A 19,589-nucleotide genomic window follows, 5' to 3' on the forward strand; every position below is an offset into this window, starting at 1 on the left:
AGGTCATTCATATCTATCCATTATGAACATCTTGCTCTTAGCCTTGCCTATGATTTCCCCCTCTTGAAAAGCACCCTCCAGACTAGAATTCCAGAGACCATACCTCCCTCCAATTCAATTCAATTTCAGTTCAATAAATATTTATTAAGTGCCTACTTAATAAATCCCCACCACTTTATGAATGAGAAAGAAAGCAGGAGTCAAACTCTGATTTTCCTGAACTTCAAGCCCAATGCACTATCCACTATAAAAATCATTCCAACAGAAGCACTTGCAATCTTCCATCTTCATTGAGAATGATATTAATTGAATTCCTTTCTTAGACACATATATAACAGCTAGCTTTGCAAAGCACTTTATGAAAGTTATCTCATTGGGTCTTCGGAATAAACTTGTATTACCCTCATTTGACAGATGAGGAAACTGAGGCCAAAAGAGGTCAAGTGACTTGCCTGCGGTCACATGGTAAGTGTGTGAGGCAGGACTCAAATTCAGGACTTCCTGACTCCAACTCCAATGCGTCATCTACTGGATCACTAGCTGTCAGCACTCAGTGCACAAGCATATGAGGTCACATCATGGATAGGACCAATGCTTTGGATATGTTGAATGATAGAAGAAAAGAAAGAGTTATAACCCCTATTTTGCTTCTCTTTTACCCAGGTCTGTCTTAAGTCCACATGCAATATTCTTACTACAACATCATGTTGCCTCTATTTTGACAATACCTTAAGTCTAAATGAGTCCTGTCAATTCCATTTTGCAGACTGCCAGGCATCAGCTCTAGCCACATTCTCAAGGATCTGCCCTTCACTTGGAATGTCCTTCGAATCCGCTGTTCTAGACCCCTTTTCTGTTCACAATAATGCCCCGTCTTCCTCCTGGGGATGACAACTACTCCAAATACCAATACACCAAGACCAGACATCCTGATCCTTCTCTAGGTGGCACCTCTCACACATGGGCACAACAGGGTCAAGTACTGATGAGTGTCTAAAACATTCATTTCATTTCTTATTCAACCTTTGCCCAGTAAGGCCGAAGACATCATTGAGTACTTACAAGGCACAGCATGGCGGTAAAGGTTATCTCTTATGACCTGCTGCAGCTCATGATCAGGTGAACCTTTCTGAAAACGTTGATTGAGATAGTGTCTCAGATCCTTGTTCAGTCGGCTTCCTGTAGGGAAACCAACAAAGACATAAAGAATAGTTAGAAAAATGAAAAATTCCATTTCAATCTTAGATCACTGGACATAAAAAGTCCAGCCACCATTCATTATGACATGACGCAGAAAAAATCTTCCTTAGGAAGGAGGGCAAGAACTGGGCCAGTATAGCAGAAGGACAACCAGTTTGATCTGAGTAACAAGCATGACTTTGCATGAAATTAAGGGGCTGCAATAACCAAGAATTCAGGTGAACTTGTGAAACACAAAAGAGTTGGTGTCCAAAGGAAATGTCACTTAAATAACAGTTACTTAAAAATAATAATTCATTCTATCCATTACGAATATCCTGCAATTAGTCTTGCCTATGCTTTCCCCCACCCTACCTACCCTCTTGAAAAGCACCCTCCAGACTAGAATTCCAGAGACCTTACCTCCCTCCAATTCAATTCAATTTTAGTTCAATAAATATTTTTTAAATGCCTACTGTATGAGGTAGCTAGGTGGCACAATGAATAGAATTCAGGTCCTGGAGTTAAAAAGACCTGGGTTCAAATATAGCCTCAGACTAGCTGTGTGACCATGGGCAAGTCACTTAACCCTGTTTGCCTCAGTTTCCTCTTCAATAAAATGAGCTAGACAAGGAAATGGCAAACTACTCCAGTATCTTTTCCGTGAAAATCCCAAATGGGGTCATGAAGAATCAGACTTGACTGAAAAATGACTGGAAAATGTGACAGGCATCATGGTAAGTGCTGGAGATATTATTAAGAGAAAGAGACAATCCCTTGCCTTCAAGGTGCTTACAAGCTTATGGGGGAAGACAACATACAATAGGAAGCTAAAGGGAATGGGGTGGCTGCATGGTGTTTTGGAAGCCAAGCAGAGATGGTCTTGAGAAATGGAATTACCAGGAAGGTTGTGAATCCTTTAAAGCTTTAGGAGAAGTTCAATGCTCTACTCTCCAGGTCCCCCACCAGAAGGGAAAAAGGCAACTGAGGATAAGTTGATCCAAAGGTACTTCTGGTGGTCTCAGTTTCCTCATCTGTAAAATGAGGTGGTGAAACTAGATGGCCTCTGAGGTTGCTTCACTCTCTAGATCTATGATCCTACAATATGGTTCTCTCTGAGCCTCAGTTTCCTCACCTGTTAAATGGACATAAGTATAGCCCCTATTTTGTAGAGATGTCCTGAGGACAGAATGAGATTAATGTATACAAAATACTTTTCAAACCTTGAAATGATATGTAAAGATGAGCCACTCATCAAAAGCTGCCCAATCAAATCTGGCTATCCTATGTTTAGGACAATAGCACCATGCCTTCTCTAAATCTAAATCTTGACATTTATACTTTCCCCAGTGCCACACAGCAAAGTCAAACGTATAGAAGGCACTCAAAAAATATCTGTTAATTGCAATAGTGTCTGTGGAATCAAGGTACATATAGTCAGCTGCATGGTAGACTTCAGTGTCGGGAAATCAAAGTAATCACTGCTGCTTTGGTTCCCCTACACACCACCTCAAGGGATTCTGGGACCATGTAATGTACAGGTTAATGTACCAAGTGTACACAGAGAAGGGTATAGAAAGCAATAAAGACCACTGGGCCAACTGTGATGAAGCTTTCAAAGAAGGAAAAAGCATCGAGAAACCTGGCCCAGAGTGGATGATTCTAAACCCCCAAATCCCGTCTATACAGACACGTAAAAGGCCAAAGTTAGCGCTGCTGCTGCCTGTTAACATTTACTCTATGCTCGATGAGAAAAATATCCCAGCCTTTGCATTCTACAGAATATCATCATTTTGGGCATCTGATCTGAAATTAATTGCCAATTATTCCGGGGACACTTCTATAAATCTTCCCCTAATTGTCAAGAGCAGTGATCCAACAAGATATTAAATCACAAGAGTGATGGCCTGTCACGAAAACATACCTTCTTCTTCATTTTCTTAGAAATCTAAGATTTCTGTGTTAATAGCCAGGGGAACATACAGCAGGAAATTAGGAAAGTGCAATGTGGTCCAAAAAAGCTCCAGGCCTTCTTTCAAGGCAACTGTGCAGTTAGAAATGAAGGAGAGAATTGAGGAAGGCTTTGGAGCCAAAAGCCCAGAGCAGCTTGCCCAGGGTCATATAATAGTAAGAGAGATGGGATTTGACCCAAATGCTCAGCCCCTTCCTGAGGAGGCTGCTACTAAATACTGGACACTAACATGGAAAATGTATCACCTATTTCTGTCCCTACATGAAAATTGACACAGCTTAGACAGAAATACACTTGTGGAGAGAGAACCAAAGCTATGGCAGGCAAGTGATCACAGGCAGGCTTGAAACAACTCAATAACGTGTCAATTTCCACCAGTGTTTGTTCAGATTTAATTATTGCCAGCCTAAGCACTGGGTTCCAATCCCATCTCTCCTGTTTCTAAGCGACTGTGGGCAAGCCACTGTGGGCTCTAAATTCCTTGTTTACAGAATAATGGGAATAAGACTAAATGGCCTTTGAGTAGTCTTCTAAGTCTAAATGTGTGATCTTGCTTGGGTGCAAATGCTACCTCTGGTTCTTTGTAAGGGGGGTGACCTTGGCTACACATCTGTAGACCTCAGTCTCCCCCTCTGTAGAATGAGGCAATGAGCCTACATAGATGGTCAATAGCATGCCTTCCAACTTTCAGTCTATGACCCTATGAACTCTACTTTGACCCTGTCATGATTTAAAGTGAAAATTCTCCTCTCCTTCCCCAAAAACGAATTAATTATTTAGGTTGCTTTAACTTTGCTATCACCTACCCAACACCTCTTAGGTAATGGTGTGTGAAGGGATATGATTTCCTTGTCATAAGTCCAGTCGTTCCAAAGGGCTTTAAAGTTTGTGGAATGCTTTACCTATAGTTATTGCATTTGAACCTAAGAACAACCCTGTTATTTTCCCCATTTTATGGAAGAGCAGACAGGTTCAGAGGTTAAGTGTGCTTGTGGTCACATAACAAGGTTCAGGGCCAGTATTTGAATCTACTATGCCAGCCAGTAGAAACCAATATGTTGATTATATCAAAAGCAATTCTGGATTCTCTTTCTCTCATTAATGAAGTTTACTCAAGAGAGTAAAGTTTTGGTCACTTGACTTAATCCAATTTTGAACGAGAAGACAAAATATAATCAATTTCTCACAGTCTCCAGGCTTGACCACACTTGTGGCTTGTGTGGTCCACCTGGGTGGCTTGACTGCCACAACCTGATGGGCCAGAGAGGGAAATCTCATTACCACTAGCACTGTACATTCTATCCTTTTCAAGTTGTTACCTATGAGGGACCGTTTCTCTAATGATCTGGAAAGTCATCACATGTTCAGGTGATTTTTGCTTCAGCACACACTTTCTCCCAAGAACATTTGTAGTTTTAGAAAATGCTAAATTTATTAAGGCTAAAGAAATGGGCTTATCCGATAGTAGCAATATTAAAGCAGGGAGATTTGTGTCATGTCAGCAGCTCAGATTTGTAAGAACGTGAGCTGCATCGAGTTTCGGGGGTGGATGCTGAGAACAGTAAATCAGTATACAAATTAACTAGTTATATATTCACTCAGAAACTGGTGGGAACTTAATGTATTTAAATCTACCTTGTCTGAAATTTCTTAATAAAAACAACCAGCTTCCACAGCATGATACTTGGCACTATGGGAAAATTCCAATTCTGCTCAGCCCTCAGGAAGTCAAAGGGGAGGCATTTGTATTAAGTCTCTCAGAGCTCACACTAATGAGCTTTGGGTAGTGACATTGAATCACTCACAAAAAAAAAATTAATTTCTGATCTGCTTATATATTTGGTTTGTTTATATATTTGGTTCTTGTCTTGCCATTGATAGAAGATGATATTCTGGTAGCATGGAAGTTGGCAATAATTAACTCTGAACAAACACTGGTGGAAACTGACCCATTATTGGGTTGTTTCAAGCCTATCCATGATTACTTACCTGACATAGCTTTGGTTCTCTCTCCACTGCCGTGCTTCCGAGCTATGTCAATTTTCACATATGGACAGATGCGTGTGGCACATTTTCCATGATGGCATTCAGTGTTTAGTAGCAGCATACCCAGTGAGCACTTGAGACTAATTAAGGTATTCCCCCACCCCCAACCCCTTTATGAAAGCAAGTCCTGGCATAGAGTTCCTTGTTACAGCATACATTCTAAAAGGCTGATGTCAGCAAAGTGGAAGCTCTGGCACTTCCTATACCATGATTACGTGTGCAAGTGTACCAACAAGTTTGTGTGTCTGCAGTGGTTTTGGGGACCCTAGCACCTAACGCAGTAGCTGAAATGAAGTATAGGTACTTAATAAAAGCTGGTCATTGTTTTTGTGTCCACAAGGGCAACTCATCCAATTTCTCTGAGCCTCAGTTTCCTCATCTGTAAAGTGAGGATAATAGCTGTACTACCTACCTTAAAAATTGTGGGAGAGAAAAAAAAAACTCTGCAACCTATAAATCACTTTAGAAATGTCTTTTTTTTTTAAGCTACCAATATGTAGCAAATTCTCAACTTAAATCCCAGCCTTTCTACCCATGGCATTATGATTAAAGCCATATACAGGTTTTTAAGATGTCAAAACTGAGGGATGGAGAAAGGGAGGCAGGTTTACTCTATATTTAGATTAAAATGGCATGTAGAAATTGCAGTAGATTCCCAGAAAGTAGTTAATAAGCAATGATTTCCAATGTACCTTTCTTGTAGACACAAGCCCCAGGATTTAAGCTTTTTACTCTTGAGCTCTGTGACATTTACTCTGTTTAACAATAATCTGTTTTCATGCAAATGCAATCTGCAATCCAACTGGCATTCAACAACTCTGGCCATGCAGAGTAATTAGTGCAACTGTTTCTCACCCTTCTCCCCAATTTATTCTCTCAAGCTGGCATTGATCATCTAGGTAATAAACTGAATTCTAATAAACATCCATGCAGCAGGAGGATGGAGACAAAATTTCATAGACTCAAAACAACATTGGGAAAATCTCATAAAGTCTAATATCGACCAGATTCTGCATAAGCAAAAGACCATAGACCAGCAGCCATTTTCATTGAAAGGGTTTGAAATGAGGGAGTCTGTTTCTCATCAGGAATACAGTCAACAAGCATTTTAGTGCGCCAGAATAAGGACTGATAACAAATGGACAAGTTGAATGATTGGTACCCACGAAATGTTAAAAGACCTAGAAAAAAGTCCTCTAGCCTGATGGGCATTATCCTTTGTGGAAGGAGGTCAAGGATCACGGAAGACAAGAAGGGAAAGAAAGATTTACATAGGTTCGTGTACATTAAAGTGACAAAAACTTTTATTTAACTGTTACTTCATTCATAAGGGTACTTCTTGTGGGGACCATATCCTATGTACCCCCATCCTGGGTGACTCTCATTTATTTTCTCCTATAAGTAAATGCTCCATGAAGGGTACCACCAACATTGGGAACTTCCCTCACAAATATCCAAGTCTTCAAAGGTGGAAAGTTGTGCTGTCCTCCCTAAAAATTTGCCCCTTCAGTATTTCCTACCAACAGGTTGCCTCCTCTAGTCATCTTGACCTTGTGTGGACACCAGGAAAGCATACAATCAATTCATCAACTTGCCTTCTTTCTCACTCTGTGACCAGCCCATCTCCTTTATTCTATTTCTTTGAGCCATTCTTCATTGCTGGTCATTGCTGCTCATGTCCTCTGAGAACCCACCTGTTGCTCTTTGGGTGACCATCAGCTGTGATACGTTGGATGCATTGATCTATTCCATGACTCAAGGCCTTCTCTAGGACACTATTACAAAAAATGTTCACGGAATTAAATTGGATCAAATAGAAAAAGACCAATGTTTGTTTTAAGAAGAAGCATCGTCAATCAAATCAACATTTACCAAGGGCCTCCTTTGTGCCAGGCATTCTGTTAGGCAATAGAGATACAAAGACAATCACAAACAACAGCCCTTGCCCACAAGGAGCTTACCTAGGGGGAAGGTATCCACACCTAAATAAGTCTGAGAGCAGGAAGGGAGTAAAATACCACCATCAGGAGACGTGGTGAATGTAAGAGGTTTCCCAGGCAGCAGTGAAATACAAGCCTTCCTTCCATTTGCCTCACAGAGCTTTGCCACCTCTTCTGAAAGTGGGCGATGGGTAACCGCACACTTAAAAAATGACCAGGAGATGATTTAATAGGCTCACTAAAAAGATACTATCATCAAATCTGAGTTCAGACAAGAAGGAAATATTGAAGAGGCAAACTTTTAGGGAGGACAGCACAACTTTCTACCACTGAAGACTTGGATATTTGCAAGGGAACTTCTCAAATGTTCATCTGGGACTCAGAGTCGACAAATACTACAATACTTCCAAATACCGCTCCAGAAGAATTGACTCAATGTACACACCAACTGGAGATACACATACCCCAGGAGAGATAAGACTCACGCCCTGGGTACCTGGAATGTTTGGTAAATAACCGCATTATCCTGTTGAAATCAGTCCCTTTATTTCTTATGTGCAGATGAGTGATAAACTGTAGAATTGATGGGTTTTCTCTTCATATTGAATACCGCTAATATTGTTCAGTCATTTTTAGTCCCGTGTGAGTCTGTGAACCCTTGGGGTTTTCTTGGCAAAGATACTGGAGTAGTTTGCCATTTCCTTCTCCAGCTCATTTTACAGATGAGGAAACAGAAGTAGCAGGGTTGAGTGACTAGCCCAGGATCACACAGCTAATAAGTGTCTGAGGTCAGATTTGAACTCAGATCTTCCCGACTCCAGGCTTGGTACTCTATCCATTGTGCAACCTAGCTGTCCTCATCCTAGAAGTTTAACTAAAGGGGCACAGAAACAGGTGGGCAACCCCTCCTGTGGCAGGTGGAGGGGGGAGACCTGACATCAGGGAGAATGGATTGGAATATCCCTTCTGCCACTTAATAGCTGTGTGTCCCTGGGCAAGTTATATAATTTCTCTGAACCTGCCATTTCCTATAGTCACTATCCCACTCAGATATGGTGAGGCTCAAATAAAATCATCCTCCTCCTCTTCATCATCATAGTAGTCATTATCATCATCATTTTTATTATGCCATGCTCTTAATTAAAATAAATTTTCCTATCCTAGACTCATCAAAAATTGCATATTAGATATACATCATTGGACTACAGCTATTGATATTGGTAAGGCTGTCCTATTAGGTAACATATTATGAATGCATTTAGTTAAGAATACTTGTCAAGCTTCATACTCTCACAAAAATTATCAATTGACTCCAATCTAATCCAGGAGGCATTTTTAAAGTTCCTACCATGTGCAAAGGACAGTGTCAGGCACGAGGATGTGAAGACAAAAATGAAGAGTCCCTACCTGTAAAGGGCTTATATTCTAGGCAAAGGAAACAATTTATACATGGATAAGCAAAAAAGAAACACAACGCAAACGATGTATTTATTTCTGAACTAAAAATTGGGAAGATTAAGATCTTGTAAATAAAGGTGCATTGAAACCTGGCCTCAAAGGGAATTATGGGTTCCATGAGGTCTTTTTCAGAATAGGAAAATCGTCTGTGCCAGAACCAAGTATTTAAATGGTAGAAGAGTTCTCATTTTGGAAGCTTTGTACTCGAATGGCATCATTGTGAAATATTCCTAGTCCCAATAGTTCCACAAATGATAATATTTTTCATGCTCTGTCATTTTGTTCCATCCCATCCCAGTCTTCCAGCTGCTATCTCAAAGTGATTATAAATAATGGGTCTATAAAAGCCACCCAATAATTAGGACACTCACTGTCCATATGCCAACCATGACAAAGGAAAGTGATTTATGTAAGTCAAGCATGTCACATCTGCCAGGCTGGTTTCATCACTGGTATTGCTTGCAGGTCAGAGCTTAGCATTTTTCTTGAGGGCCATTTTTCTGGAGTAGAAAGAGGCAGGAAAGCAGACATATGACATCTTTTGCTTCCACACCAGAAACGCCAAACGAACATAATGGCTTCTCACTCCTGACGTGTTACATGCCCACAGAGCAAAGGGTAAGCATGAAAATCTGACTCACTTAAACTGAGTGAATGCACCAGACTTCTTCTTAGAAAGGAGAATGCAAATTATAAAAGGCAAGAACAAAAGAAGTTTGTCCTAAAACACGTCATCTCATCCTTCACATAGAGGCTTTTAAATATGTCACTTTAAGTCATTATAATTTAAAAATTATTTCATTGATGTTTTCATTTTTTTCATCAGATACTCATTTCCTCATATCTCATCTTACCCTCCCCACTGTGAACCTTCTGAGGGAGGGAGAGAGGAAAGAAGAAAGAGAAAGGAGAGGAGAAGAAAGAAGAGGAAAAGGAAAAGGAGACAGAGGCAGAGAAATGGACAAAGCAACTGAGTCTTAAGGCATATTTAATGACATCTTTTAAACAAAAATATTTTTTTTAAAAAACACTCATTGTCATTTCTCCATACTCCCTCCTCTAATCATTCCTTATAAATGTGTGTATGTATGTATGTGTATATGTATATATACATATGTGTGTGTGTGTGTATACACACATACATACATACACACATATATAAATAAACCACGTCCTCCCATAGAGAGGAAGGGAGTACATGTCATCATTTGTTCTCTGGGAACAAGACTGGTCATTATAAATGATCAAAGTTCAGCCATCATTAGTGTTCTTATTTGAAAAACTGTAAGCATTGTACAGATAGGACTCCCAGTTACAGTAACTTCACAATTGATCAGCTAACTTCAGTCTTCCCATGTATATCGAACTTCCTCAGATTTATTGTTTCTTATGGCATAATAGTAATCCTTTATATTCACATACCACAATTTGTTCCATCATTTCCCATTCAGTGAGTTTGTCAGTTTGTTTCCTTGTTTTCTCCTCCAAAAGAGTGCTTTTGGTACAAACATTTTGAGATACGTTAGACTATTTCCTCCTGTCTTTGGCCTCCTCAGGACAAATGTCCAGTAGGGTTATGACTAGGTCAAAGGGGATTTAAAAATTTTTCTTGAATTGTTCCAAATGATTTGCCAAAATGGTTGGACCAATTGTCATGGCCATCTTCAACTATGTCAGACTATTTAATTACTTTGTATAGTACTGCACAGCTATATTTTGATGTGCAAGTGGTATTTTTCTTGGGATAGAATGAAGTCAATATTTTTAGGTTACTATAAAAAAGCACATGCTGAGAACTAGTCTATGATTGCTAAATAAATACTTCACACATGGCCTTCCATCACATACATCAATACCTCAAGAGCTCAGTGATTTTATCTATGTGAGTTCTTGACACCACTGCAGATGGAAACCCCTCGAGGGGTTTCATGGTAAAATGTAGATCTCAAGTTCATTTACCTGATGGTCCACCCTGAGAGGCCAATTATTTCTGAATCAAACTAGTCTGGTTCCTGGGCTACAGAAGGGTAATCCATTAATGAGCTCATATTCAAAGCCTTTTCAGCTTTACAGGGCAGCTACAGAGAGCCCAGGTCACCTTGACATCATACTAAGGCAAGTGGAGGATGTCAGCAGAGGACTTATCCACACATATACATGAGACAATCCTGCACAAGGCAGTCATTGGACTAAATAATGTTCATCGAAGGATGTGGTGTTTCAATTAGGAATTACTGATCTCAAGGATTTCTCCCCACTATTAAATCTCTTGCTTCCCCTATTCCCAAAAGACCTTTTCCCCTCCCCAAGACCTACAAATAAGCTGTCAACTTATAAAATAAAAAGCTTAAATAAGCCATTTGTCCCCTCTCCACCCTCCACCCCATGGCTTAAGACCTCAAGCTAATCAAAGCCTATATTATTGCCAAAATGCCTCCTTCATTTATCCATTCCTATTTCTAACATATAGTATATGGAAAAGCATTCCTCCAGCAAGGAGGTCTTAGCCTGGGGGCCAAACCAAACATGTCAGAGAGTCTGGGAACCCCTGAACTAGATGACATCCAAAGTCTCTTTCCCATCTAAAAACAACAACAAATGTTTTCTTGGCCAAACATTCCCATATGAGCCCAAGGGAAAGCCAGGATACCGGCCTGGGCTCTTGCCCAGGATAACCACACAAGACTGACTCAGCGGAGGAAGGACTTCTAAGTCTCTTGGCAAAGGAACAGTACGGGGTTGCTGTTATTGTTAGCAGTATCATACCTAACAGGTCCCTGCAACAAATAACCCCAGTCTCACTCATTCTTTCGTCCCTCTCAACACCCCCCAAAAAGTTCAAAAGATTCAAAACATTTTGATTGTTTGTTTTAAACTCTTTTTCATTTAATTACCACCCAGTGCATTTCCACTGTTAAATACTCCTGAAATAACAACCTGGATGGTTTGGAAGAAAGGCGCCAAATGAGCCAGACTTCCAAAGCTGGGATGAAGACACCAAACCTCTCCCACTGAGGAGTTCCCCAAACACAGGCCTCTCCAACATTTGTCCAAGGGCCATGGTAACAACTACTTCTTCTCCTCCAGGGAGGCCTGGCCTGGCTGGGATGTGTGACATATTTTTGCAGTTTGTTTTATTCTCTGCCATCTAATCCCTCCTTCAGAAAGGGTTTATTTTCTTAGAAACTGAAATTAATCAAGTCTAGAAAATTTTACAGCATCCCTTAAGATTAGAGACTCCCCAGGGGAGTGGCAAAAAAATAAAAATAAAAACTAGTGAGAGCTGGGAGTCAAAGCTCTATAGTGAGCACACCTTTGAAAGTTATATGGTATAGCTCCTAGTTAAGGGTAGAACCATGAAGGAAATTCAGAGACCTCTCAGCTTTCTGACATTATTCAAATAAAGGGGGGAAGTGGACAGGAGATGACTTTAGATGCCTAAGTTTTTAATTTGCTGGATGCAGGGAAGTTATTCTGAATTTAAATTTGGTAGCAAGTCAAGAGTATCAGATAGGAGAAGTGAAAAAAGGGCTAGCCTTGGAGTCAGGAAGACCCTTCTATGACACATGCTGGCTGCATGACCAAAAAACAAGTCACTCACTCTCTCAGTTCAATGCAACAAACATTTTCAAAATGTAGACCCTGTTTCAGGCACTTTACGCATCCTCAGGCAAATAAGACTCTAAGCTGTAGACCAGCTGTTGACCTGCATTGGAGGAAGGAGTCTCCACACAAAGAGTTTCCTGCATTGATAATCACAAAGGCAGACCCACCTAAAAAGTAATGATTTCTGAGACACGCACTTCATAAATCATAGATTCACAGGACAAACATTCATTGAGGGCATAACAACTCTGATTTCACAGAGTCTTCCACAGGATTTTTTTCCTCTTCCATAGCTGAAGTGGCTTTTTATCATTTGGGGGAGGGAGGTTAAAAAGAATAATATTTTTTAAATTTACATTTAAAGAGAGAGAATAATTCTTTTGAAAAAGAGGGGGAGAGGAAAAGAGTACAAGAGAGGGGCTTAAAAATCACTTAAGTTGCTAACATCAGAGCTGCTTCTAAGCACAATTGCAAAGGCCTTGGATGAACTAGGTAATTAAGTTGATGATGGATTCCATACACAACCTTGGATGAATTCTGAGCCCAATATCCAAAATACACAAAGTTCTGTCAGGTACCATTAGCAGATCAGCAGTGAGAAGCTGTCATTCTGCTACTGAAATTCCCTGCAATCTCGGTCTGACCAATTCTTTTGAACAACAGAGTCACCAGCTAAACAATGTGCCTGAGTCACACAATAGGTGAAGCCTCTTCAAAGGATGAATAAACACCTTGAGAAAACAGGCAATTACTTAAGTAAAGGTTATGTAATATGCCTAAAAATGTTTCCAGTTTTTAAAATCCACTCATGACTCATGTCATCCTGACATCAAACTGGAGTATTGAGATTCATGTTTCACCACTTCTGATATTGACCTAGCACAAAATCACAGTCGTCTATGAGAAGAGAAGAAGCATGTATTAAGCACCTACTATGTGCCAGGCACTGTGCTAAGCCCTTTACAAATATTATCTTATTTTATCTAGACAACAATCCTAAGAGGGAGGGGCTATTACTATGCCCATTTTACAGATGAGTAAAGTGAGGCAGACAGAGGTTAAGAGACTTTCCCAGGGATACACAGCTAGTAAGTGTCTGAAGATGGATCTGAACTTAGGGCTTCCTGACTTAGTTCCAGAGGCCCATCCACTGTGCCACCTGGCTGCATATAAACTAGATAACCTCCTTATCCGTAGTATAATATATTTCAAATGAAATAATTTACGTAAAACATTTTGGAAAACTTAGAATCCAACATAAACAGCTGTTATTACAGTTATAATCTCTGTATCAATATATTGTCCATATAATGATAATCATCAACTATTGATACTAAGTTGCTATATTGATATTAATAGTTGATAGTAATAACATACTGGTATGCTGGCAATGTCAATATAACAGTTTAGTATTGCTATCAATATTATTGATATTGAAAACATGTATATAATGTTACACAGTGTCATATCACATATAGCACATTATGTACAAGATATGGAATGGCACAGAAAATAGAGAGTTGAGCTCAAGTCTCACCTTTGATACACACTGGCTGTGTGACCCTGGCCAAGTCACTTTTAACCTCTCAGTGCCCCAAGCAAATCTCAGAGATTATAAATTGCAGAAAAGGTGCAAACTTGCATTGATTGATAGAAGGACTTTCCTCACCTGGGAGTACCCCATACCACCGAAGTTTTAGATTCAGTTCATCTCATTGTATTCCTAGGGCTTAGCAAAGGGTGTGGGTCATAGTAGTAGCATAATAAATGTTGGTTGAGTATCTCTAACTATTACATTATACATATTTAGATGACATTCATTAATGCAGCAGCAGCAGCATTACCATCACCATACAGCACCCCCACTAAGCTCTCATTTCTTTCCAAATTCTTCTCCAGCATCACCTTCTCCTCAAAGCCTTTTCTGATCCCCCAAATTACTAGCTGGCACATTGCCTTTCAACACTTGACCTGGTATTCACATTTCATGTATTTTTTATATATGCATTGCATATACATAATTGCCTCTCTAGGACAGAATATATTAAGAGCAGGAATTTTCATTTTTCCTTTTGTAACCCCAGCTCTAGTTCCATGACTGGCATACAGTATGCACTTAGTAAATACTTACAAATGGACGAGGCAGCCAAGGGGTGTACTAGTCTTGGAATCAGAAGTCCTTAGTTTGAACCCTACCTCACACACTTGGTAACCGGGTGACCCAGAATCATATAATCTCTCTCTGTGTCTCATTTTCCTCATCTGTAAGATGAGTGTAATAACAGTACCTACCTCACAAGGTGGTTGTAAAGATCAAATAGTGGTAGAGTGGCTAGAGAGCTAGAGTCAGGAGACCTGAATTCAAATCCTACTTCAGACACTTATTTGCTATGTGTCTCTGGGCAAGTCATTTAACTGCCATCTGCCTCAGTTTCCTCATCTGTAAAATGGGGGATAATAAAAACAACTACCTCCCAGGGGTAGCTAGGTGGCACAGCAGATAGAATGCCAGGCCTGGAGTCAAGAAGACTCATTTTCCTAAGTTCAGATTTGGCCTCAGGCACTTATTAACTGTATGACCCTGGGCAAGTCACTTCACTCTGCTTGCCTCAGCCTCCTCATGTGTGAAATGAGTTGGAGAAGGAAATGGCAGACCAGTCTAGTCAAGAAAAAAAAAACCTGGGGCAGCTAGGTGATGCAATGGATAGAGCATTAGCTCTGAAGTCAAGAGGAACTGAGTTCAAATCTAACCTCAGACACTGCCTAGCTGTATGACCCTGGGAAAGTCACCTAACTCCAATTGTTTCATCAAAAAACAAACAACAACAAAAAAGGGGGAGGGGGGGTCCTGAAGAGTCAGACAGGACTCGGCATCAGCAACATCACTTCCCCAAGGGCTGTCTTCAGCATCAAATGAGATAATATCTGTGAAGCTCTTGGCAAACCTTAAAGCGCTATATAAATGCATGCTTTTCTATAAAGTACTTTGCCAACATTAAATCAATGCTGGCTGTTACTAGGTTGAATGACTTAATAATAATAGCCACAAAGGTCTTCAAATACTTTATTTAGGCAACAGGATGAAAACCAACTGGCTACACTGGGCTTCCTCGCTTTTCTGTTCTTCATCAAAGTAGGCAGGCTTAACATTTGCTTTCCTTTTGCTTGAAGGGAAACATTCTAGAAAGGGAAAAAAATAAAGCTTTTGCTCAAATAGGATTGGTAAGAAAACATCTATGGAAAAGTCTCATCCAGAAGAAAAGTTGGGAATACAACCCCCAAATCTCCCATCTCTCGTCTGTTTGATAGTAGCTGCTGGGAGACTGAGTCCACACTCAGCCTGTCTCCAGAGGCGGCTTCTCTTCCAAAGCACAGGGCTAGTGTTTGAGTTGTGAAAGCCAAATCCGCTTGAACAAACAGATGGCGCTGCTAAGCTTTAGAGGGACCAACCCCAGCTTACTGTGCCAACGAAACACATTTGACAAAACAGAAATGGAAAAATATTTTCAAAATCTGTTCTTGGCTTAAATGCAGTGTTCAGCTCTGCAAGTAAACAGAGAGAACTGACTTACCAGGATCTCTAACTTTCTACACTTGCAGCTTCCGCTCTCATCATATTCACTAGTGGCCCCGTTACTCCTCCCCTTTCTGCTCCCCTCTAAGTCGGCCCACGCTTCAGCCGGCCCAGGAATGGTAGGTCGTGTAGCAGGAATAAATGCATGCAGCCATTTGCTCACCTCTGTCTAAAGATGACAAGATCTTTTATGATCAGTTTCTCTCAAGAGATAAAGAGCTAATCTATCACAATCTTTCTATTGGTTAAGAGCTTCCAAATAGCCAGGCTGATACTGGACACTCCAAATGACCATTTATGACACCACTCCATTTTGGCAATACTTGGTTGAGTTCTTTTCTCTTTCTTTCTTTCTTTCTTTCTTCTTTCTTCTTTCTTTTTCTTTCTTTCTTTTTTCTTTCTTTCTTTCCTTCTTTTTAAAAAACAAATGTGATTTTATTTAGCAAGCCAGATTGGCAATTTTTTGGTAACTTAGAGTCTTTTAAAGTTGACTCAGGAGCTAAGAAGTTAAGGATCTTGCCCAGGGCAGGACTTGAACCAGGATCATTCTGATTCCTAGGCAGCCTTTCTATCCACTGCTTTTAGTTTGAGGCTTACCATAAATACTCCTGCCATTAGCCTAGATTCTGGAAAGAACAGTAAGCTTACATTGCAGTATAAGATTGTCTTTCTCAAGAGGCAAAGAAAAAGGAGTATTGGATGTCCAGTGAATTTTGTATTAACAACTGGGGTAAACAGCAAAGGCTTGAAGCAAGAGGTAGCCTTGAAGGAAGGAGTTGGTACGATGGAAGAGGGGCTTTCCAGGAATGGTGGAGAGGATGTGCACAATCACAGAACACATGATGAGAGAATAACGTGAAATCAGTTGAGAACAGGGTTTCTTAACCTTGCTGTTTAGTCGTTTTTAATGGAGTCTAACTCTTCATGACCCCTTTTGGGGTTTTCTTGGTAGAGATAATGGAATGGTTTGCTTCCTTCTCAGCTCATTTGACAAATGAGGAAACTGAGGCAAAGAAGGCTAAGTAATTTACCAAGGGTCATACACCTAGTAAGTGTCTGAGGTTGGATCTGAACTCATGAAGATGAATCTTCTTGAATCAAAGCCCTGTGCTATATCCACTGCGCCCCCTAGCTGCCTATTCTTAACACAGGATCCATGAACTTAAAAAAATTGTTTCCTGCATTTGAAAAGAACTGGTTTCCTTTGTAATACAATATATTTTATTTTAAGCATTTAAAAACCTTCTTTCCTTCCTTCCTTCCTTTCTTTTGTTCTTTCTTCCTTCCTTTTTCTTTCTCTTTCTCTTTCTTTCTTTCCTTCCTTCCTTCTTTCTTTCTTTCCTTCTACGAGGCAATTGGGGTTAAGTGACTTGCCCAGAATCACACAGCTAGTAAGTGTTATGTGTCTCAGGCTGGATTTGAACTCAGGTCCTCCTGACTCCAGGGCCAGTGGAGTCTATCCACTGAGCCACTTAGCTGCCTCTACAAACATTCTTCTGAAAAATGATTCATAAGCTTCCCCAGACAGCCCACAGGGGACCATGAGGCACAAAGAGTTAAGCAGCCTTGGTCTAGAATAATAAGCTTAGAGCTTGACTATGAGGAACTCTTTGCATGTGAAACAGAGGAATTTTTTTTTTTTAATTTATCCTGGAAGGAACTGGAAGCCACTGGTCTTTTCTGAGCAGGACAATCACATGGTCATGCCTGTGCTTTAAGAATATCATTTTGGCAGCTCTGTAGAAGAAAGGATTAGGCATGGAACAGTCTGGAAGGAGGTATAAAAGCATAGTGTTATCTAAGAAAGGATCGTGAGAAGTACCATGTTTAGCCCAGGAGAAAGAGAAGGTAAAACCTGGTGCTGGAATATGGCTGTCCTGCACACTTGGGGCCTTGAAACATTCCCGATGCTAGGGAGTCCAAGACATCAGTTACATAGTACGAAGGACACCAAAGCCACTTATTACTCTTTCTGTCAAGGGTATAAAAACATCTTATTTAAGTAGAGATGAAGGTTGCCACAAGTCATCAGAGTTAAGGATACGCATCTTCCTTATACCACAGATAAGAGCCCCTAAGAAATAAGGAAACACTGCTAAGGTTCTCGACAGTAAACACAGAAGAAGCAACATAGCTTGGAAAACCCAATTAGACAAAGTCAGGAAGATAGAAAACAGACCGGAGACCCAGACTTCATAATCTGCAGATTGAAAAGGACCCTGAAGCCCATAAGCCCAACCTGTATCTGTCATTCTTTCTACAACACTGAGGACAGGTGACAATCCTGCCTCTGAAAACTTAGAATGAAGGGAGAATGAAGCACACTCCTGAGGCCGCACGGTCCACTTGGGGATGGATCTAATTGCTAAGTAGGAAGTTTCTCCGTATGCCTCTTTGCCATTTCCAGTTGTTGTTGCCAGTTCTGCCCTCTGGGGCCACTCCCTGTTCCCTATGACAGCTCTCATGTAATCTGACTCTTTTCCTGTCCAGGCTAAACACCTCTAGTGCCTTTGATTCATCATCTTAGCTCCAGGTCTCTAGTTCCTGCATCAAATGTCACAAAATCATCGTGTATAAGACTATAATTTCTATAGATTGTAAAAGAATCAATGCTAGCTCCAAGATGTCAGAAGTCAGACTGGACCACGCAGAAAAGGCCAACAGTGCTGTCTAGACATCCTACAAGTAGGTCCCGTGCCTCAGTGGGGTTATGTTATAGGCAAGGGCTCACCAGGCCAGTCACACACCACAGGTTTAGAACTAAAATGAAACCAGACACTCGGAGTCCATCAAATAGTTAACAAAAGGAGGTTCCCTTAGCCATAAAAGAAGGACATTCAGATCAAGGAAGGGATGCGGACTCCAGATACACTTGATTTAGTTGAGAGATGACTTCCTATTCCCTTGTTGGTTATGCTGCTGGTGGACAGGCTGAAGCCCAAAGGAAGAGCTCCTGCCCATCATATCCCTGTTATTTTGGTAGTTCACCAACTAGAAAACTGCATGATTAGCCCCAGACATGACCCATTGAAGCTCAGAAAAAATTTCAATGCCCTATTCAGGAAAAACTAGCCTGTTCTGCCATAAAATGTCTTCAGATATTGCTCCTGTCACAAGTATCATCCACTACAAGTGCATCCTGGACCATCAAGTTGTTATTGCCCAAGCCAAAGCTCTCTTATGGTGCCAGGACCCCCTGAGTCTCCAGCCACGAGGCTATCAACATATTTACATCCTGGCTCTACTAGATAAGGTCATAAGAAATGGCATGGCCAGAATGTTAGCAATGCTAGCCCAACTGCATTCAGCACTATGCATGAGGAAGACAGAATGCCTCTGTGCATGGATGCCCGTGCCCCACTCCCCTTGCAATTTCGAAAAATCTATCAACAGCATAATGAAATTAATGGAAAGCACCAATGGCAAATGTTTAATTTTCTACTTCTTCCTTTATTTCCCCACCACCCTATCCTCAGAATGTCATCTTGGCAAAATAAAAACGGAAAGTGAGATAAGGACCATGGAATCATTCTTTTCATACAATGGAAATAAACAACAGACTTCATTTGAACCCAAAGCAAAATTTTAATCATTCAAAATGGAACTGAAGTTTCTCTGCCATCAAGAGAAACTTCATTTGAAATTTACTTTCAGTATGTTTATCTCTTAAAAGAGAAAGATCCAGTCCATACATGTCCTGTGAAAATTTATTTATGGATGCACATTAAACTTTCACAGGTATTGGATTGAAGAAAAGTATTTAATTAATGGGATTTAATGGTAGAAATGTCCCAAACATCAATTTCCATACTTA

At 40.5% G+C, this 19,589-nt stretch overlaps 1 protein-coding gene across 21 annotated transcripts in view; it reads right to left on the reverse strand.

The window, feature by feature from the left end:
* Positions 1–19,589, reverse strand: part of MAGI1 (membrane associated guanylate kinase, WW and PDZ domain containing 1) — a 711,509-nt gene that overhangs the window by 299,902 nt on the left and 392,018 nt on the right. For all 21 annotated transcript variants that reach the window (XM_078152122.1, XM_078152126.1, XM_078152128.1 and 18 more), the window contains exon 2: positions 1,063–1,179. In XM_078152122.1, coding sequence (XP_078008248.1) covers positions 1,063–1,179 — 117 coding nt within the window. The remainder of the gene's footprint in view (positions 1–1,062; positions 1,180–19,589) is intronic.

This window comes from Phascolarctos cinereus, unplaced genomic scaffold (assembly GCF_003287225.1).
Source record: "Phascolarctos cinereus isolate Bilbo 61053 unplaced genomic scaffold, phaCin_HiC Scaffold_4;HRSCAF=312, whole genome shotgun sequence".
Classification (NCBI taxonomy): domain Eukaryota; kingdom Metazoa; phylum Chordata; class Mammalia; order Diprotodontia; family Phascolarctidae; genus Phascolarctos; species Phascolarctos cinereus.